The sequence below is a fragment of the Macrotis lagotis genome, chromosome 5, assembly GCF_037893015.1.
Source record: "Macrotis lagotis isolate mMagLag1 chromosome 5, bilby.v1.9.chrom.fasta, whole genome shotgun sequence".
Classification (NCBI taxonomy): Eukaryota; Metazoa; Chordata; class Mammalia; order Peramelemorphia; family Peramelidae; genus Macrotis; species Macrotis lagotis.
The window spans coordinates 141622048-141645168 of NC_133662.1; the positions used below are offsets into that span (position 1 = coordinate 141622048).

The 23121-nt window shown below is 33.8% G+C and overlaps 1 protein-coding gene across 1 annotated transcript in view; it reads right to left on the bottom strand.

The window, feature by feature from the left end:
* Positions 1-23121, bottom strand: part of STX7 (syntaxin 7) — a 60455-nt gene that overhangs the window by 35565 nt on the left and 1769 nt on the right. The window contains exon 2 of the mRNA XM_074187606.1: positions 14358-14513. Within this exon, the coding sequence (XP_074043707.1) occupies positions 14358-14457 (100 nt within the window). The 5' untranslated portion in view covers positions 14458-14513. The remainder of the gene's footprint in view (positions 1-14357; positions 14514-23121) is intronic.

Genomic DNA, 23121 nt, shown 5'->3' on the forward strand with positions numbered 1-23121 from the left:
ACTCCCAATCCAATATTTTATCTACTGTATCACCTAGTTGCCTCTGAATAATGTGAATAGTAGCTTCAGGAGAAAACTTCTTTACAAATGAAATCTTTCCTCTCTAAAATAATAAATGGAGAAATTATCTGTATATCAAAGCATTTATTGTTACTCTTTTTTTCCTCAACATAAAAATAAGCTTCCTTTCTTCTAAATTACTTCAAATTTTTTTCAGTATCCCCTATATTCCAAGGCACATTTCATACTCTTAAGATAAACATCTGTAAGTCCTATATATGTATTTCAATCTGAAAAAAAATGTTGCAGAGTCAAAATGACTTGGGAAATGATAACCTAGAATTTTCAAAGAAATTAAATGCAGAGTTTACCAGAGGTGGAGAGTAACACAAGAAAATAGCTCTGATGAAGTAGAGGTAATTTTGTTTTTTTCCTTTGCTGGGCAGGGATGTTGAAAAAAATTTTAAAGTCTAAAATTAAATCAGTATGTAAAACTAGATTGAGATACAATTAGACTTTACTTCTCCCATCATTTAAAAAGGAAAAAAAAACACTGTCATTTTGGAAATGTGTAATCAGATTGCCTTGCAAATCCTACACATTTAAATGGCATTTAAATAAAAAAAATCATCTCATTACCACAGTAAAGTTAAATGCATTAAAAACTAGCTCATAATGTTGAGCCATGAGCAATTTCTGAAGAACCTAAAGTATAAAGCACATTTATAGAAAATCACTAGTAAGTACTCCCTTTAAGTCAACTGATGAAATATCCAATTTGCAAAAATTCAGATCACCATTTTCTCTTTAAATTTTTCACAGAATTAAGATAAGAGCCATTGTTTTGAGGTGAATTACACTGATTAAAAGATAGTGAACTAACTAAGCAAATAAGAGGGAATCAGGATAATTGGAAGTCAAACTCTACTACTTCTCTCAGTATAAAATTAGTTCTTAGTCTGTGAAATCTACAAACTGAATCTCATTATCAATTTGCTGTTGCATTTGAGATATAAGAAACAAATCAGATAAACAAAAATCATGTATTACATATTATTGTATATATTTCCCTATTAAATTTTAGTATTTTACAAAAGTTAATATCAATATATCAATGAAACCTTCATCTCACCATTCTCTCTTCAATTTATGTAGAACATTACCAAACTATCCATCCTTATCCTACATAATTCTTGTCTATGTCACTCTACTAATTTTGGGACTTGGTGAATCAGTTAATTAACCATTAGACAAAAATTGCACATTGCAAATAGTAACCATTGAAGTAATGACTGTAAATGATCTAAGAACTTAGTAGTTCTTAGCATCCTGACCCCACACTTTCAACACAACCACTTCACTGCAAGAGTAATAAGGAACCCCAAGAGACTGAGGGTTACTTTTTATGGTTGCCTGCTTTATTCCTTTAACAAGTATTTAATAAGTAGCTATTGCATTCTAGATACTATGCCAGATATGAAGATACAAAAAAGAGAAATTAAACTGTCCCTGATTGAAAGAAGTTTATATTCTCTTCAAGGAAGTAACATATATGCAGAAAAGCAAACATAGTTTGATTTTAAATGTTATACAAAAGAGTTTGCATTTTATTTTAGAAGCAAAAGGAAACTAACGGAAATTCTTCAAAAAGAGAATGACATGGTCAGACCTATGCTTTAGGAATATAAGGTTGGGGATATCATTTTGGCAGTTATGTAGAGGATGACTTGAAGTAGGGACCATATAAGAGCAAGAAAATCAATCAGAAGACTCCTGATTCAGTCCAGGCACAAAGTAAAAAGAATAGGGAAGCATAGGGATGAATTTAGGTCATGGTGAGAGAGAAAAGAGTTCAAGAGGTACAAAACAGTGAAAGGATCGGATCAAATGCAGTTTCTCTAAATGATATGTCTGCTAATATAATTAATATGATTCAACTCAAACATATGACTGCTTTCCAAGAATTGGTTTATTTATTTCTTGACAGAGAGGTGAAAGTCTTAGGATACAAACTGTGGCAAATTTTTGGATTTTGCTAATGAGGGAATTAGTTTTGCTATGTATATTTGTTAAAATGTTTTCTATTTTCTCTCCCCCTTCCCCTATGGGAGACAAAAGGTAGGAGGAAGAGAAAATAATTTTTATGTTAATTAAAAAATAAACATTAAAAGAATCATTCTCTTTTGTAGAGTAATATGCACCTATATAACAAATGCCTCAGTAAAAAAAATTCAATTTTCAGAGAAATTATAGAACATTTAATGTAAAATCTTCTCTGAAAATTTAATAATTCATGACAGTTAATATTCTTCATCAATAGGATGGATTTCTGAATGATTTTCCCCTCTTCAAATTACCAATTGTATTAATGTATATATGCTGCTTTCTCTCTTCCTGCCAGAAGAATTTACACTTCTTGAAGGCAAAGACTATACTGTTTCCATTTCTATAGTTTTAGTACAGTGCTTTGAACATAACAAAGAATAAATTTTTGTTGAATCATAGAATCACAGAGTTGGAAGGCTTAGAAATTATTTAATTCAACAACTTTTTTATTGTCAAGGTTAAATTATTTTTAACAAATGTTAAAAATATCAAAGTTTCTTATAGAACCTAGGTTTAAATCCTGCCTTTGACTACCTATTGGATATTGGAGAAATCAGTTTTCTCATCTATAAAATGAGGGGGTATGACTAAATGGACTAGAAGTTTCCTTCCAGTTATAGATTTATAATCCTCTGTGATCCCATGAATGAAAGATTCTGCCACCCTTGTGGGAGATAAAACTTAGAAAGCTAAGTTGAAATTATAATTTAAGGGGAAAATTAGGGAGAAGGAGTGGTTAATATTCTGTACATTAAAAAATTTATTTTCATGCCTATCCCTGATCTAAACTATTACCTGCTATTAGTCATGAAGTTAATCCTAACCAATGAGCCAATTGAAGCTGCTTAATTACTGCTCCTCCAGAGATTTAAAAATACAACTAATATTTTCAGAAGTAACATCCAAGGTAAATTCTTATCTACTTTTTCAAAATCCTTTGCCTAACCACCTCTCTTACACTTTTCACTACTTACCTACCCAAAGATAAACAACTCCACTTCTATGTAGATATGCAGTTCCATCAACTTTTCTAGGAGGGAGGGAGAAATGAGTTCAGGTTTGTTTGTTTGTTTGTTTGTTTTAAATATTATAAGGGTATGGTAACCTGTGCTTCTTTTTTGTGCTGACAAATACAGAATGAAAGACATGTTCCCTCTTTGAATAAGAATTTTTCATTTATATAATGATATAAAAAATTAAAAAAAGAAAAGAGAGAACAACTACAGTTTTGAAGTACTTTAGTTTCTGAAGGAGCTATATAGTAATCCATCTATGTGATAATCTTCCATCTCAGATCTATTTGGACAATATACATATTTTAATAATGGCTAAACAATGTATAGAAACACTGACTAGTATTTTAATGCTAACTGGGTCTAATGATGGAAAAGCAACTCAATTTATTGGAGACCTAAAATCTATCAGAAAAAAATGAAAAAAGTAAACTATATAAATATATTCAACATCATTTAGAAACAATAAACACAAAATTGTTTTTAAAACACTAAAAATAGTCCAAGTCAATACCATGATTACAAAGCAGAAGTGAAAAAGGAGGTTTGGGAGAAATGTTTCATCACTTGAACCAAAGTGTTTTTTTAAAGCACTGCACTCTACAGCAATAATACCTTAATGGTTTCACTGCATGAAACATTATTAAGCTTCACAAGAAATTATCTCCCATATTCTGCACACTGCAATACTCATGCATATATTATTTTGTTTAGTTCACAAGAGTTCTAGTATATAACCCCTTTGCTTTTTCTCTTTTAGACTCACCTCAATTCATAAGAAGGAACAAAGAAAGGGAGAAAAAAAAGGAAGGGAGGGTGGAAGGAAGGAAAATAGGAAGGAAAGAAGGAGAAAAAATGAAAGTTGGAAGAAAAGAAGGGGAGGAACATAAGTGGAAGAGAGGGAGGAAGACTTTGATAGTGAGTATTCTCTACACTGTGCTTTGTATGCTATTTCTTCAGAATTCAGTGTCCAAGAAATGCAAATATCTAATTAACTCTTGGATAGAAGCTCTGCTGACTTATCTGCACAGCAATGGACTATTCTAACTACTCTATATACTAGAGTAGACAAAAACTTGGGAAAAACTATACCAGTTTTCATCTGCCTCCTAAAAACAGTATGAAAAGTTAATTGGTCTAACAATAATATTTAAAATGACTAACTAGTTACAGTTCATCAAAGCTCTGTAATATAGAATGTCCAATCTTTTAGCTCTTCTGGACCATAAAATTCAACAAAAACTTGTCAAGGTTGTATACAATATTCATGAATAAGTATAATATATTAATATATAATATATATTATGAATAAATAAATATTAAATTCCATGTGTGACAAGTTTTTTTTGGTGATGAGACTCAGAAGAGTTAACAGGTTGGACACACCTGATCTATATGATAATTGATAAGATTAGGAGGTTTTCTGTCCCATAGTACAAAATTAGGCAGGTTTGACCCAAGCCAAAGTTTTATAACAATTCATTGGAAAGAGCTTTGTGAGGAGGCAATGGCTTCTCCTCCATTACATGTCTACAAAGGTTGGATAGCCATTAGGGATATTGAGGAAAGAATTTTTGATCAGTATAGGATGGATTAAATGGCTTTAAAAATCCCTTCCCATTCAAATTCTTTGATTCACATCTCCAATGTACTCCAAGAGTACATTATAAGAAGAAATAGCATCTGGATGCTATTTTCTCTTCAACTTTCTTTTATAAGACTGTTAATTCATAAAAGTTCAGAAGTTATAGTTTTTAGCTTGTGAAGGAGGCACTTTAAAAGTTCAGAGGTTTTAGTTAAGCACTGATAATGCTGTTGGGAATTCCCCCCCAAAAAATGAAGTGAAAGTTCATACTTCTGTCTTTCATTTCCACAAGGTTTCTGCACTGAATTTATGCCACAAGTTACTTACTCTATAAGTACGTAGTAATCAGTTAATAAATAGTAACTGAATGATTTATCTAAGCCTCCCTCACATGCCTAACTCTGGTATACACTGTAATTTAGAGGTGGTAAGTAAAGGAGAAAGCTCTTGTGGTTCAGATCGGACCTCAAAGGACATCTGGGTTTTGGGTGGCTTAAAGACAGTTCTGAAACTGATCATCTTCACTGGTTCAGAAACTTGATTTTTTTCTACTTCACTACTTCACTATAGGCTCTGGGTGAGGGTGGGTTAGTAAAATGAGGATTGCATGATGTTAACAAACCTCATGAATGATAGATTTATTATCCTGAATATGTATACAATGAGAGATGAGGTATACATTCTTATTCTCATACCCATTTAACAAATGAGAAAACAGAGGCTGAAAGCATATATCTGCTATTCCAGTCCACTCAGGAAACCAAAGTACAGAAGAGAAGATTGTTTTGGGAAATACAAAATTAGAACCAAGTGAGCTCGATTTTTTTAGATTTTTTTTCAAGGCAATGGGGTTCAGTGGCTTGCCCAAGCCCACACAGCTAGGTAATTATTAAGTGTCTGAGGCTGGATTTGAACTCAGGTACTCCTGACTCCAGGGCTGGTGCTCTATCCACTGTGCCACCTAGCTGCCCCAAGCTCAATGTTATAAAGAGATATTTTCATTAAGAAAAGTAATTTGCTGAACTGCCCTCCTCTAACTCTAGATAGAAACAGTTAGATGGCATAATGGATATAGAATGTCAAGCCTGGAATCAAATCTCACCATAAACTGCGTCACTAATTGTGTGACTTTGGGCAAGGAATTTAATCCTTTATGCCTCATCTGCTTCCTCAGCTATAAAATGAGCTAGGGAAAGAAAAGGCAAAACACTTCAGTATCTCTGCCAAGAAAATCCTTCAAGAATTGAACACAAGTGAAAAAAACAAACAAACTGAAAACTCTAGGTATGTAGATGTGAAAACTCCTAGAGGGGAAGGACTCTTTCCACACTTGCTTTTTGTATCTCTAGGACTAGTAGAGTATCAGCTACTAGGTAGGATTACCAGTCCTATTCATTAGAATTATAGTACTCTTCCCTTTGAATTACAGTTCAGATCTGAAACAACACCCATTCCTCAAGGAACAATAGTAGGAGCTGCCCCCTGAGGACCCAACTGAAGACATCTGTCTTTCTGTCTGCTGAGTGAATGTTAATAGCAAATATTTGTTTGGACCAGAAACCCTGAGGGTCTTCCCTTTCCAGACTGATTTTTTTTTTTTGATTAGGTAAAAGAAGTCATTCTTTGCCACATTTCTTTCTTAGCTATCCTTAATCACTGAATGGGCATTGCCTCAGTCCTGTTCTATATCTGGTCCTTGGACCCAGATAACTCTGGAAGGGAAAAGTGAGGCTGGTGACTTTTCAGAGCCCTCCCTCACTTAAATCCAATTCATTTGCCTGTCAGGACAACATCCCTGATGTCATGATACTCTTAAAAAACAAAGGACAACCAACAAAGGATTTAGAATTGTCTGGGACCTTAGGAAGCAGTGAGCCACAATGCTTCATTTTATATATGAGAAAATTAAGACCCTCCAAAAGATCAAGTCACTTACTCAAGGCAGCATAAGAAAGAAATAGTAGACCAAGAAATTGTAAGGAAAAATACTTAGGAGTCAAGCTATATGGTACAATGTGGTACAGTATCTACAAAATAATTAAGAGAAAGGAAATCTACCCACTTTTTATTTCCTTTTCCACTGGAGATAATGCTAGATAAAGCGAAACCAATCCTTATAATTTGGTATTACTTATATTCTAGACTTCTTGCAGAATAATTACTGGTAAAATATAAGCCAAGACTAAGTTTATAATTAATGAGATTACATCTTATCTATTGCCTGTTTTTTGTTTTTTTTGAGACCAGGTCTCCTTATGAGATGATAAGCATGCAGGTTTTGACTTGTCTGTTTCTTACTGTTGTGGGTTCCCATCTCCTGGTGGCCTCCACTCCCAGGGACTCATCATATTGGTTCTGATGATGTTTGTCCTTCATTTTCAAAGAAGACCATGACATCAGGGAGGTGATGCCATGCCAAGCAAGTGAATTGGATTTGAGTAATTGGGGTGCTGTACTAAGTCACCAGTCTCACTTTCTTCTCCAGAGTCATCTAGGTCCAGTGGCCAGATATGAATCAGGATGACTGGAGATGGCCCTGGATGAGAAGCAATCAGGGTTAAGTGACTTGCCCAAGGTCACACAGCTACTAAGTGGCAAGTATCTGAGGTCAGATTTGAATTTGGGTCTGTCTGGTTTAAGAGTCAGTTCTCTATACACCATAATACCTATATTGGTTCTAGATTTAGAATGGAAACTGGATTGGCTTTGCCCACAGCAGCTCTGAATTACTGAGCTCAAGTGACCAACAAGGTCAGAAATTCAAAATATTATGGCCTAGTGCCATCATACCTGGAAGTTTACATCTTATGTCAAAATTATAAGATTTGGGATTCATCATAATTTTATCACTGAGAATATATTCACAAACTAATCCTTAAGGTGGGGTTGTTTCTAAGACATTTCAATCATTTTATACTGATTCTATTTAGTTTCAGGAGTCTAACACTTTTCTTTCTTCAAATTCTAGGTCTCCATCATATTTGAAGTCTATATGTAGAGATTACATCAATAAGTATTTTGACAAATACATTTCTAGAAACACAGTTGCCACCCTATTAACTTGCTTCCTTATGTACCATTATTTAATGAGAAATTCCAAAAGTGCTCCTTTCCAAGGAGCTCCAATTCCAAGATATTTATGCACTTAAATGCTTCCTTTTACAATCTCAAATCATATGTTTTTAAGGACAATATACATTTTCTCTCTGGGAATTCCTAAAGAAGTTTTTTTCCTCCCAATATAGCCATCTTTCTACCAATAAAGTAATATCAGCCTTTTGAATGACAATTGGCTGCTTTTGTTTTTGATTTGAACCTCATCATTAAATTATAATTATTATATCTAATAAAAAAGTCTCCTACCCCAATATCAAAATAGCCAGAATCTACTGAATCAGCTATTTCTAATTGCTAATGAGTAGAATGGAAAATGTACAGATGATGCTTCTTCTCTATCATCTATAGTACTAGACTGAAGATTGCAAAGATGAGATGAAATTAGGTCTAGAACATATACTGTAAATTCAGGTTCACAAGTATTTATCAAATGCCTTCTCTATGGGTTAGATTCTAACAAAATCAGAAAAAGAAAAGATTTCTGTTTTAACATTTTATATTCTGCTGGGGAAATATTACATTTACAAAAATAAGTATATCACAAGGAAAACTGAATAAAGAAAGAGCACAGATAACTGAGGAGACTAGCAAAGACTTCAGAGAAATGGCAGCTAGACTTGGAAGGAAGATAAGGATTCTGGTAGGGAGAGATGAAAGAGGGCACTGAAGACATCAAGGATGGCTTATGAAAATCACAAAGGAGGGAAGTCCCTTTGTGATCACCCCCTTCATTTAGAAAAAAGTTTGAGCAGGGTATGACATGAAAAAAAGGAAAGGTAAAAGGTAGTAAGATTTTGGAGAGCCTTACGTGTCAGGACAAAAAGGCACATTTATGACAGGAGAATAATACAGGCAATCTTGTCATTAGAAAAAATATTTATTTTAGTAACTCTGTGGAGGATGGATTGGAGATAAAGTAGCCAAAGAGATGGAGAGCAGTCAAGACTCTATTAAGACAGTCCATCTGAGAGGCAATAAAGTCCTCCTGGAATATACTACAAAAGAAAAAATGGCCCTGATTAGAATTCAGTCTTTTTCTACTTATCCTATGCAGTCTATGTTTATATGTATGCAGTCAACAAAAGTACTAACTGCTCTATTAAACATATCCATGACCTCATCTAAATCACAGAAGCAAGGGAATAGCTAATAATGTTGACCAAGTTGAACATCTCCACCTTTAGAAATCATTCTTTGGTAATATGAAACCTATATATCAGAACTAGATAAGCAGGTAATATATTAACTCTTCCTACCTATGAGAGTAGACTTTAGTTAGTTTTCTAGGAAACTTAAAAATGCTATTTTAATCTCTAGAAATTAAGATCACTTAAATCCCCAAACTTAACTAAAAGAAACTAATTTACAACTTCCTATTTGAAAGACTGCCCATAGAGATGGCTCAAGAACTTATTTTGTTGTTGAAGCCTACAGGTAAACTCAGTAATTTTTCAGTTATGTCCTACTCTTCATAACCCCACTTAGGGTTTTCTTGGCAAAGATAATGGCATGGTTGACCATTTCCTTCTCTAGTTCATTTTATGATGAAGAAATTGAGGCAAATAGGGTAAAATAACTTGCCCAAAGTTACACAGATATGGTCTGATTTGAATTCATGCCTTCTTGACTCCAGACCTAGCTACCTATCTGCCCCATCCCTGAAACTGGTTACCCTTATCCTAAAATTCAAAGTTGATGTCCTAGACCTCTATTTCACTAAAATAAATGAATGAGACTCTCAGAAAAGTTAACTCAATCCCCTTCCACAGTTCCTCAAAAATTCTCTTACATACAACCCAATTTCTTCATTTCTTCCATTCCCTACTTATCACTAGGTTAGACTTTAACCTTATGCTTGGCATTAACCTGCACCATCTTAGAACTGTGTGGATCATTTTGATGAGTGATCATGATAGTGATCATTACAGTCCCCTCTCCCAACCTTCACAATTATCTACTCCTAAAATCATTCCCTCTCTTTTAGTCATTTTCCCCTATTTCATTTCATTAATTCTCTCCCATGACATACAAATGTGTTCAGGTTTCTCCAACATTGAAAAGCCCTCCTGGTCTGCTCCAACAACCATGAACGAGACACTTCATCTCTTGGTTTCAGGTGTATAACCTTTGGTTTCTTCCCCATGCTTGGAATGTTCTTCTTTTTCTGCTTGACTACAGACTTCCCTAGCATCCTTTAAGTCACAACTAAAATCCCACTTTCTATGGGCAGATTTCTCTAACCCCTCTTAATTCCATTGAGTTCCCTCTTTATTTCCTATTTATTCTGTATATCTTTTTTGCATATATTTCTATATTGTTCCCCCATTAGATTCTAAGTTCCTTGAAAGAACTATCTTTTGCCTCTTTTTTGTATCCTCCAACACTTAATACAGTGTCTGAAATTTTATAGGCGCTTAATAAATATTTTATTATTTAAATTATCATCCTATCTTCTTAGTTCTCTATTTTCTCTATTTTAAGACATCTTAATGTCTTAAACACTGTCTATACACAAAGCCTCCATTTCATACTATTCCCTTAATCACATAATCTCAAGATACTGTTACTATTTCCAGACTCAAGGAGTTCTTTTCATCATTCATCCAAATTAATTTCTCCATGATTTGGCCCTGTTGAATATACCATGCATCTGAATAAATGGATAGTTTCTCTTTCCTGGGCTTCAGAAGATGTCATATCATCCAGTATTTCTATCTCTTTAATTGTTATTTGGTTTGTTCCTTTTCTTTTTCCTAACCCTACCAGATGCAATTTCTCCAAGATTTTTTGTCTTGGAGGGAATGGACTAGCTGACCCCTGAAGTCCCTTCCAACCCAAGTCCTAGTTTAAACTCTCCCTTTTCTAATCTCCCCCCCCACCTAATGATAGTGTCTTGTAACAAATAGCATAGTGCCATACATCCAATATTGGGTAGCTAGGTGGTTAGAGTACTGACCTTGGAAGCAGGACAACAGGAATTCTAATCCACTCTCATATTCTTGCCACTTACTATTTGTATGATCTTGAGCAAGGCACTTAACCCTGATATCCCTTCATCCAGGGTCATCTCCAGTCATCCTGATTCATATCTGGTCATTGGCCTCAAAAGGCTAGAGGATAAAGTGAGGGTGGTGACTTAGCACAGCACCTCCTCACTCAAATACAATCCATGTACTTGCCATGGCATCACTTCTCCTGATGTCATGTTCTTTTTCAAGAATGAAGGACAAAAAACAACTACTTATCACCCACTTGCATTCCCTCTGTGCTTATCTCCAGTTTATCCTGTATATATCATTGTTTGTATGTAGGATCCCTTTCAAAATTTTTTCTTCAATTAGACTGTGCTCTCCCTGCAAGCAAAGATTACTTTTTGTTTCTTATCTTTCCTTATATTTACAGCACTTAGTTAAATGACTGGTATATAGTTGGTGCTTAATAAATACTTCTTGACTAGATTTCTGTGATTTACTGAAAAAAGATGATCTTGGAGTTCCTTCAACAATGCTAATGTTCAATGATTGTCTGTTTCTCTTCTCTTCCCACTATCTCCCTTGGCAATCTCCTTTACACCAACATCTTTGTTTATCATCTTCTAACAAATAATTCCTAAGCTATTGCACAAGCCCTGACCTCTCTATTGGAGCACTAAACTGATATCTCCAGCTGCTGACAGGACATCCTGCCTAATGAATATTTCACTACAACTTCCAACTTCAAGGGAACACAAAACCTTTATCTCTACCTCTCTGTTCAACTTCCAACTCCCCAAAACATTTTCTTTGTAAACCTACTTACTTCATTAATTATGTCAATGGCAACATTATTTACCTAATTATCTACTGAACTCCTGCTTGAAACTTTCTCTCTTATCTGTCATATCTTATTTGCCACAAAAATCTATTAATTTTCCTCATGCAATGTTTCTTAAATCTTTCTCTTCATCTTTATTTCACTATCACTTCCCTAGTATAGTCTTGCTTTATGGTCTGACAGGAATATTTCAAGCAGTTATCTCTTTCACATCATGGGGAATGGGGTGTGGTATCTTTCCAATCTGGAAAATCATGCAAACTTTGTGACCCTCCCTTCATAGAAGAGAAGGTACGATTTTTTTTTTCTTTTATGGGGTATTTCTTGTTGTAAAATTTGGATAGATATTATATGATACTAAGTAAATTTATTTATACGTTTCTATGTTTCTAAACTTTTCCTTTAATGTTTGTTGACCTTTGAGTGTCATCGTGGCTTTCACAAAACTTACCCCAAAATTTCAATTTAATTTCTTATGCCAACCTGTGATGTATTAAAACCACAATGGACAAAGTCATGAAGTGGAAGGTATATCTTTCTAACTGGCCATTGTTTATACATTTTCTAAATTATCCTTTGTGCTGATTATTCTTCATTATAAACAGATCTGAATACATTGCTCCTTTCCTCACAACCTTTCCTTGACCCCTTGGAGCCTATATGATGACATTCATACTTTGTAAGCTGGGCTTTAAGGCTCTTGACAATCTGATACCACCTTATCTTTCTAATCTTTTTTCATAGTACTTCAAGGCAAAGAGGAGTAATTCTTATCCCATGCTCTCTTACTTTTATGGTTCTACTTTTATCATTCTACATGCTTGCAATGTTCTTCATTCCTCCACTGCACCTACTGACTTCTTGCCCATCTTTTAAAGTCCAATTCCACTATCTCCTCCAGGAAATCTTCCTAAATATTTTGCTGGAAATTTTTTTTGCCTTTTTTTGCCCTCTATTAATTTGTTCTTCTGAGATCTCTTGTAGCACTCCCCACATGACCTAATTTGTATTTCCATTATGCATTTAACCTACAATGTGGTTATATTTATTAAATTTACCCTAACAGAGTATAAGTTCCATATGGGCAGGGACTAGTATACAGTAGTAAGCTCTTAATGGTTGCTGGATTTTATTGAAAATTTGCTTCATAAAAATGAATTCTATACTATATGAATGTGAAAAAGACTTAAATGTCAACTCACTCAATTCTTAAATTGGTATAAGTTCAGTCTGCCATATATATTTTTCTATATCTGGACATTCACATATACATGTATACACACAAATACAAGTTGTAAAATGATACTAAGATTTATTATTAATTTGATTACTCTAAAATCAGGAACACTTGAATGAAAAATCTGACCACAGACACACTGTGTGACCCTAGATAAGTCACTTATAACTCTATTTGCTTCAGTTTCCTAATCCGTAAAATGGAGATAATAATACCACCTATATCCCAGGATTCTTGTGAGGATCAAATGCAATAGCAATAGAAAAGCATGCAACACAGTGCCTGGCATGTAAGATGTGTTATCATCACCATCATTATTAATATTATTGTTGCTATAATTTTTGTCAGTGTTGTCAAGGAAAGTGAGAGGGAACCTTGTTGTTGCCCCAGTATTACATTAATAACAAGGCTATGGATAGAAATGATTATATAAATATATTTATTTCCTTCTAAAAAAACCTTACATAGCTATTATCCATAAGTTCATCAAAATGTTCCTTCAAACTCATCAAATAGTCTTAATGTAATTCACATAATGTGTATAATATAACTCACAAACACAAAATCCTTATTATAATAAATATCAAATGCATACCTATATCCTAAAGGAATATTTCATACATTTGTCCTAAACTTACTTCTTTTGAGAGGAAGCTTAAAATTTGTAAATTCTGACATATTTATTCCATCCAGTCCTTTCACAATTAACATCTTTGCATTTGTATCCCTTCCTCAGATTTTATTTAAGCCTGAGTCAGAGATAATTTAGCATTTTCTCACATGCTACACTATACCATCCTCCCAATCATTTATAATCCCCTTCTGAATCTCTTTTTATGTGGTTATTAATTGAAAACAAAATAGCCTGCATCTGAAAGATTCAGCTTGAAACATTACTACTGAGAAAAATGACATGAGAAAATTTCAAAAATTCCTAGGTGGTAGGAACTTATGCAAGGTAAAGTAAGAAGAACAATATGGAGAAACACTATGGGGGGGCAGCTTTGAAGTGTTAATTTTTATTAATGTAATAACCATGTTTCCAGAAGACATATGATGAAAAATGTCTCTCGACATACATAATACAGAAAAAGATTTTTTTTTTGGTCATGGCTATTGTATAGACCAATTTGCTCAACTACATTCATTTGTTACAAAGATTTTTTTTTCTTTTTCTTGCTTTTGAATTGGATTGGGGAGTAAGGAAGAAGGGGTTTAGGTGGTCAGGGAAGCTGTCAATAGTAATGCCAAAAAAAGAGAAAATCATTTAAAAATTTTCAATACATGAAACAGAAAGAAATCTTAAAAAGAAGCACAGAAAATAAGGCTATTTCAAAAGTAATGTATAGAATGTATTATATTATAAATATGATGAAATATTCTTAAAAAATGTTTGTGTTCTACTCACCCCCCCACTTTTTCTTTTGCTGTTTAATAAATGTTATAAGTGCATTCCAAAAAAAAAATATTCCAAACTCTAACTTACAACATTGTGTGATCTTCTGGATATTAGAAGAGATGCGTTGAGCCAGTTGGGCTGGGTCGCCACCAATTCCTGGAGTGTAAGACATAGCTGATCTGTTCATTGATCAATCTCATCAGATGGGAAGGGAAAGATGATAAGTTTTCTCTAAATGATCATCTAGAATGAAAGCAAAACAGAGTTGCATGATTACATGTAAAAATATTTCACTTCAAAGTTCACAGATTAAAGCATGAAACAGAAAGAAAATGAGTATAAACTCAAATCAGTTTATACGGTTTGAATATAGAAATGTTGAATAGCTAACAGTCACATAAGTCATGTCCAAGTGAAAAAAAAAAGCAAAAGAATAAAGGATACTGGCCTCTAAAGAAAAATATCAAATTAAATATAAACTTTATCTTCAGCAAAAGACTTCAAAACTTTTGTCCCCATTGAGTTGTGTTTAAAGACTAAGTATATATCTTGGATATACAAGGTTAGTGATTCCTTTTATTTATAAGGGAAGGGTATCTAACTAAGATAATGAATTGTTAGCTAACATCAGGAAATTCATATGACAGGTTGAGAGTTAACCAAATGTGGTCACCAGTGGGCACACAAAATGCCATCAAATTATTTCTTCAATTAGCTCATATTGCTATGCTTACTCAGTCACTAGAGTCTTGTGCTTCCCTTTAATCCACCTTTGTAAGACTAAATTTACTGAACTTGCTTTAAGACAAGAAATGTAGGAATAAGGGTATGGACTACAGTGATGACAAATATGGAATAAATTGAGATAGGGGACAGTAGCTATTTCTAGGAATGAAGGGGATGAGCCAAAGATTAATTTAAAGTTTCAAGATTGAGGATTAGGAGATTATCTTTTTTCATTAAGAGGAATAGGCAGACTGCTAAAAGGAAAGTTTAGTTTTAGAAGAAGAGAATAAATAAATTTTGGGAGTCCGAATCTGATATTATAGCAGGTTACTTGTGGAAATGCCCTAGAAGCAGTTAGTTAAATGGGATTAAGGTGAAAGCTCTAGGATAGAGCAGTAGTATTGTGAGTTTCAAGTTTCAGGAAGGATTTAAAAAATCAATACCATGAGAGGTGGCTAAGTGGCACAGTGGATAAAGCACCGGCCCTGGAGTCAGGAGTACCTGGGTTCAAATCCAGTCTCAGACACTTAATAATTACCTAGCTGTGTGGCCTTGAGCAAGCCACTTAATGCCATTTGCCTTGCAAAAAAAAACACCTAAAAATATAAAAATCAATACCATGGCATGGAACAGAAATTTACATTCCCTCCCCCCCTTCTTATACTGTTTCTATCAAAAATTCTTTTAAGTAATAAAAAAACACAAAAGACATTAGAAAAGCTTGTGCTATAAATGATGATAAAAATGTTGCAAAATGGAAAAATGATTAACTCTGGTAAATGAATGATGCAACTAGAAAGTCAAAGGGGAACTTCTGTAAATAATTGACAAGTGCAAAACAGAAAGTATGAAAAATAAGAACTAGAAACAAATACAATTATCATTTATGTATAGGTGATTAATGAAATCACATTAAGAGAATTTAAATAATATATAGAAGAATTTGAAAACAAGGCTAAGATTCTTATCAGTACTTCTAGATGAAAAGAATTCCATAGGGATACATTTAAGCAGGAGAAACATTAGTAGATATAGTGTTCCCCAAAACAAGCCTAAAATGTCAAGAAAGAAAGTTTGTTTTAAATTTTACAAAGAATAGAAATACTGGAAATTCTGTCTTGAAAAGAAAATATTTAATTGGCATAAAATGATGTAATGAAAACTAATATTTTCTGTAGAATCATTAAAGGAGCTCATTTTTTTTTCAGAGATAAAATTTTAAAAGAAAGAAGCAACAGAGATAGAATTGTTAACAAAATGTTCAAAGAATTTATTTATTTATTTTTTTGCAAGGCAATTGGGGTTAAGTGGCTTGCCCAAGGCCACACAGCTAGGTAATTATTAAGTGTCTGAGGTCGAATTTGAACCCAGGTACTCCTGACTCCAGGGCTGGTGCTTTATCCACTGCGCCACTTCGCTACCCCTAAAATATTAAACTATTTTCAAAGAATTTAAATATGAATTAAAGAAAAAAAGATGAGAGCATGTTCCATTCAACCAGTCTACAACTATTTGCAGAGGAAGACTCTAGCCAGTATGCCTTTAGCTCCTGGGGACATTAATGCATTTCTTTAAAAACAAATGTACCAATCATTTAATAAATAACAAAATCTGAGGACAAATATAAGCAGATCAAAAATGATCATTTGTAAAGATATGAATGGGACAAATGTATTCACCCCACTAAATCTCCAAGGCCAAATTGAATTCTGCTTCTACTCCATGGGACCAGACTAATGTTAGTCCAGGCCAAAGTTCTGCAGTGCATAGAATTTTTGTTGTAATGTGTACCCAGGTGGCTAAATCATCATTAGGGATTATTTTTCCACCTCCCCATGAAGCTGGTATGGGAACAATCTGAGATTTAGGATGACTGTTAGTAGGTTTAATTAGGTCTACTAGACATTCAAAAGCTATCAAGTATCCCTAGCCTATTTTAAGTTGAATTATAACCATTTAGAAACAGCTGGGTTGTACAGTGGATAACGTGTTGAATTCGGAGTTAAGAAAACCTGAATTCAAAACAAATCTCAAGTATTTTTTTAGCGATGTGACTCTGGACAAGTCATTTAATCTCTTCTGTCTCAGTGATTTCAACCAAAAGGTTGTTGTGAGGATAAAATAATTTTTCTAAATAATTTTTCTAAAGTCAGTATCTGGCATTAGTAGACATTTAATATATGTTTACTCCCTTCCCCATGCTAGTGAGGTTCAATCAGAAGATTTCTGCAATTCAAATTTTTATTAAAACATTGACAAGTACTCTAAGCTCATCCCCTTCCTAGTCATTTTTCTAGAAGTCTAGATACAAATGCCTTCTTCTCCCAAGTTCTTTCTGTATCCTTGTTCATCCATCATCACTATCTTTTCACAACCTCTTCTCTCCCACTTTTAATATTCATTCTACTAACACCAGAGTCATCAATATCCTAGACTTATAAACTTGAATTATATTTCTGTCTTTTCTAAGAATTCATTTTTTCACCCACATCTTATAGAGAATCTCCTATACATCACATCATTTCTCTTAATTTTCAAGTGAACAGGACAAACCTAGACATAGACACATCATAACGAAACTCTATTAAGCTTCATAGTTTGTTAGCCTTCTGACTCCTTAGGCCCTTTCAACCAACAGTTCTTTATTTGTCTTTATATGAACAAAGCTGCTGACTTTGAACTGGGAAGACATGAATAAAAGAGAGGACTTACTCTTTAAATGATATGATAAAGACTACAAAGATCTGGATGTTTCTGGGGGAGTGTATGCTTAATGGACAACATGAGATTCTAGCTGAGACTTGAAAAATAAACCCTCACAAATAGGCATTAAGGAAAGGCAGAGAGGAGAAAGTGGGCAGAAACTGAAAGGAGTATGAGCTGGGTGCGGTTCATTTTTTAGACAGTGGGATTCCTTTGACTCAAATGCAAAATCTGTTTTGGACAACAAAATGGAAAATAAAGTTCATTTTTTCACAGAGAGAATTTTATTCAAGTCCCTCTGGACCACTTATTAGTAACTCTATGATGTTTCCCCCAACACTTTTAATCTAAAATTTAAACTCAACCCCAAGATTTGTACCAATTCCTTTGTCTTTACCACATCCTATCCTTTTTTTAAAGTGTTATTTGAAGCTAAGGAAACAATGGACTAAATAAAACTAATGGAATTCAGAATAAACTCCAGGCAAGAAGTGTGACAAAGAATGTAAGAGATAGTTTAGAGGACAGAAGGCAAGTCTAAGCTTCTACACTTGCTTCTCTGCTTAAAATAGGTACAAAAACTTACAATACCATATGATACAATCTATTATTGAATGCCTGCATAAGTTCACACTCTATAACATGCAGTAGTTGGTTATAGCATTTTTTACCTAAAACTACTTTCTGAGTTTTTTTAAAACTAAAATGAGCCATCAGCAGGAGTGAAGCAAATTACAAAAAAACAAAAAAGATGAATGTGTGTGTGTGTGTGTGTTTTGTAAAAGAGAACAATTAAAATATGGTCTTTTCTTGATTGTATGTATAGAAATGAAAATTTGATTTATATTATACTATATAATATTAATTATGGAAGTGTGGATAGTGCGTGGGAGCCAGGATGCACAGTTCCAAGTTGAAACTGATTGACTGAGACCACAAATTAGCAATTACAATCACTGATATTTATATAGTATTTTATGATTTTCAAAACATTTTACATTCATTAGCTCATTTGATCCTTGAAACAACCCTGTGAGATGAGTGTTAGAGGAATTATGTCTCCCATTTTATGGATAAGAAAACTCAAAATACAAGCTGAGGATTCAGTAGCTAATAATATGTTGGGTCTGGATTTAAACCCAAGTCTTATTCAAAGGAGGAGGAGAAAAGGAGGGACATAGAAAAAAGAAAAGGAGAGGAGGAACAGGAGGGAGAAAGAGGAAGAGGGAGAGAGGAAAAAAAATAAGTACAAGACAGAATAGGGAGAGAGTGAAAGAAAAGGAAAAGAAGGAAGAGGAAGGAGAAAAGAGGGAAGGAAAAGGAGAAAGGAAGATGGGAAGAAAGATGGAAAAGGAAAAGAGAGACAAAGAAAGGAAGACAATTCCATAAAACCAATGCTACTCCCATCTTCAGTTATGAAACAGGATCAGTTATGTCCAATGACTTTTAGGATGCATAATGATTGGTAACTTTTATAAATTACCCATAAAAATAATGAATATTTAGGTAGTTTCTTTGGTCTATTTAACTCCCAAGTGTATTTTTTTTTTAGGTTTTTGCAAGGCAATGGGGTTAAGTGACTTGCCCAAGGCCACAGAGATAGGTAATTATTAAGTGTCTGAGGCCACATTTGAACTCAGGTACTCCTGACTCCAGGGCTGGTGGTCTATCCACTGCGCCACCTAGCTGCCCCCAAAGTGTATTTTTTAAATTTAAAATAATTCTACTTTATCTTTGTGGAAAATTTAAATAGATATGGGAGGGGTAAGAGGAAGTTAGTGATCCATAAGATTGAACATATTAGACTTCAGTGGAAATTTTTTAAAACGTCTTTTTTTCCTAAATATTCTAGGCCACATTATTCCCTAAAGTGATTAAAACTTCAGCCAGTATGGACACTTTAGAAATCTATATTTTTCTTAGCTAAAAAATAAGGAAACAAATGCATTACTCATTCTCATATTCAATGGCACAATCAGTAGAGCCCCATTCCATTCCACCCTACCCCACCCAGTCTTTCCTGAAGAAATTCCATGTTAAGCAGAATCCCAAAGTAACAAAGTATCACAAAAGAATAACAAGTCAGAGAAAGCCAGTTACTTGGAGGATAAAGTTACCAAATTAGTTGAGAAAAGAAACAGAGTAGATGTAAACAATTGAGAATTTAGTAAAATGCTATATCAAAGCTTGAGAACAAATTTCCCTTCAGACAATTTAACTAGGTTGTATTTTTACTTAGCAAGAGGTCAAGGTTATGGTCTGGATGCCTAGGTAAGCAACAGGATGAGAAACTGGCAATTTGTTGAGGGCCAATTGTACTCAGTTGATGTTAACAACACATAGCATAGGATGGAGCAAAATCCAAGCAGGCACCATCAGTTTTGCTTCATTTTCTCCTAACTAGCTACAGTTAATTTCTCCTTAGTTATGCAATGAATAGGGACTGTCCATAGAGTTAAGCTGTGGGATATTATCTAACCTTAGCTCCTGGATACTATCTATCCCTAGCAAGTATTCTTTGAAGTGTTCTCTTTGTCTTTGGGATAATAGCAAAGAACTGATCATCTCAAAAAATGAGAGTAATGAGGGAGGAAATTAGGTAAGGCTCATGAATAAGAAAAAGATGCAAAAGTTTTGCATAGAAAAAGCACTTGTTCAAAGAAAAATAATCTAAATGATGACAAAAATCTAAAAGGTCATAATGTTCTGTTAATTTGAATATTAGGAGTTCAAACAATTGGAAGAACTTCAGGACAGAAAAATATAAATAAGTGACAAAAATGATTATGTATGTGCTATAGAAAGATTAGTGAAAAAGAGCTAGCTTAAACAAAAGAGACTGTGATCAGTATATACAAACAGAATTTTGCCAGTTAACAAAATTAAGATGAACTACCTAGTCTTCTGTGGCCAGTGGATGAAGTTCAACTCAAAAAACATTTATTAAGGACCAACTATGTGCTATAGAGGATATACAAAAATGAAAAAAAAAACTTCATAATATCTCTGCCCCCAGAAACCTTAGGCTCATTAATTTCCAGGAAGAAACATCTTTGGAGTTAGAAATTTCTTGCTATTTCTCTGAGATAACTTTTCAAAACATTTTATTTATTTATTTTTTTAGTTTAGTTTTTTTTTTTTTTTTTGCAAAGCAAATGGCGTTAAGTGCCTTGCCCAAGGCCACACAGCTAGGTAATTATTAAGTGTCTGAGACTGGATTTGAACCCAGGTACTCCTGACTCCAGGGCCAGTGCTTTATCTACTGCACCACCTAGCCACCCCTGAAAACAATTTATTTAGACATTTAGGAAACATAATCTCCAGCTCCAGATCCTATATTAAGAACATTAGAAGCCATTTAATTTCACCTCTTCATTTTGTAGATGAACAAATTGAGGCCTGGAGAGGGCTTACTTAAGGTTAACTAACCTAGAGTTAAAAACTAAGTCTTGAATTATGTGTTCTAACTCCAAACTCAGTATCTTTCTCCCCTGGTAAACTTGAGGACATAAAGATGCCAAAAAAAAAAAAAAGACAAAATCATGATCCAAATAAGCAAACTTTGCTCTTTTTTCTTTAAGCAATTTCTAAAGAGCATTATAAAGATATGTTAAAACTAGATTTTTCAAACAAAAACTATTTTACTGAATAGTACCCCTTAATTATTAGACTTATATAGTTTTGAAGTTTGGGTAAACATATATCTATGGAAAAATTTACATGGGTACTTCAATTCAAAAGAGTTATTAAATGTTTACTATGTGAAATGCCACCAATAGAGTCCTATTCTGAGACCTCAATATGATATGATGATAATAGGTTCTTAATATACCATGCTGGTATATTATTTTGAAAGGTTTTTTTTATGGGCCTGGACACAGACTCTAAACCTACAACAAGGGTGGGGAACTTTTTTTCTACCAAGGGTTGAAAGTTAAAAATTAGACTACTAAATTTAGTCAAACATTTAATTAATTCACCCTTAAAAAGCTCCTAGATTTATTGAATTTCAAGTCCTGCCTACAGTTGCCTTGGCAGTGCCAGCCCACATGATTTCACAGACCTTTTATCAGCCTGGAGGATGCCTGCCTCTGGCCCATAGAATGAGAAAAAAATCTATTTAAGATCTTGGGGGTTGCAACCAGCATTACTGGAGGCAGAATAGTGAAATGCTTGACAACAGAAACTCATGAAGACTACTAAGATATAAAAGACTAGCAACCAGTGACAGAGAAGAGACTTTTCAAACCAATGAAATTATTGATCTTTTAAGTACTGAAGCACAGACAGTGCAACAGGCTAGGAACTCAAGTATAAATACAAACAAATGTACTTAAAGGAGCTTAGATTCTAAAAACAAATCAATTTCACCAATTTCTTAGACTCTGGCACTCTGGAACCTGTTTATTTTTAAGCATACCAAACTCAATACAGCAGCTGTCGCATTGTTAACACATAGCTTCTTGCTGGTTTATTGAAAAGTCAAAACAAACATGAAAGTAGTATTTATGTGCCTCTTCCCCCTTTAGATCAATGAATTCTTAGGATGGCTACAATGGCTACAAAAACTAGGTTGGATAGTGGTGTGAAATCAGGAAGATTCATCTTGCAACTAAATCCAGCCACTGGATAATAATAATAATAATGATGATGTTGCATAAGAAGAGTTGCAGTTTCAAGTGCAATCTTTTTTTGATATTATACTGTTAGAAATTCATTTTTATTATATAAATTAAAAATAAAATAAATATTAAAAAATTAAAATCAAACCAAGCTCATTTAACCCCGTTTGCCTAGTTCCTCATCTCTAAAATGAGCTGGAGAAGGAAATGGCAAACCATGCCAGTATATTTTCCAAGCAAACTCCAAAGTAGAGTCATTGAGTCAAAAATATCTGAAATGATTTAAAGACAACGTAGAAGGACTAGAATTTAAGAATATCTTGAGGGACCAAACTATCTCATTTGATGAATTTCATTCTGATAGGTAGAACATGTTTTTTTTTCCTTTTCTTTGAAAAAAAACTTTAAAATGCTAAAAAATACTGATAACAAAGATAAAGAAAAAATATTTGGTATGATGTAAAAATACCTAAGCCTTATCAATTTCAAATGACTTTAAAAATGCAACAATTGTGCCTGGTTCTATTAGTGTTTTTTATGGCTGTTCCAGAGTTGACCTGGTGTACTGGATAGACCTGGATCAAATCTCATTTCTGATAAACATTCCGAACAACTAATTAAATCTATCAACATTTGAGGCAACTGTCTAAAACTATACATTTCAGGGAAGTTGCTGATGGAACTTTCCTGTGTCAATAAAATGGCAGATCTAATATCTATCCCTTATTATTCTCATCCAGCAGCAGGAAGTAGCCACCAAACTTGTTCAAAAGTATAGGAGTTATCATAGATTTTGGGGA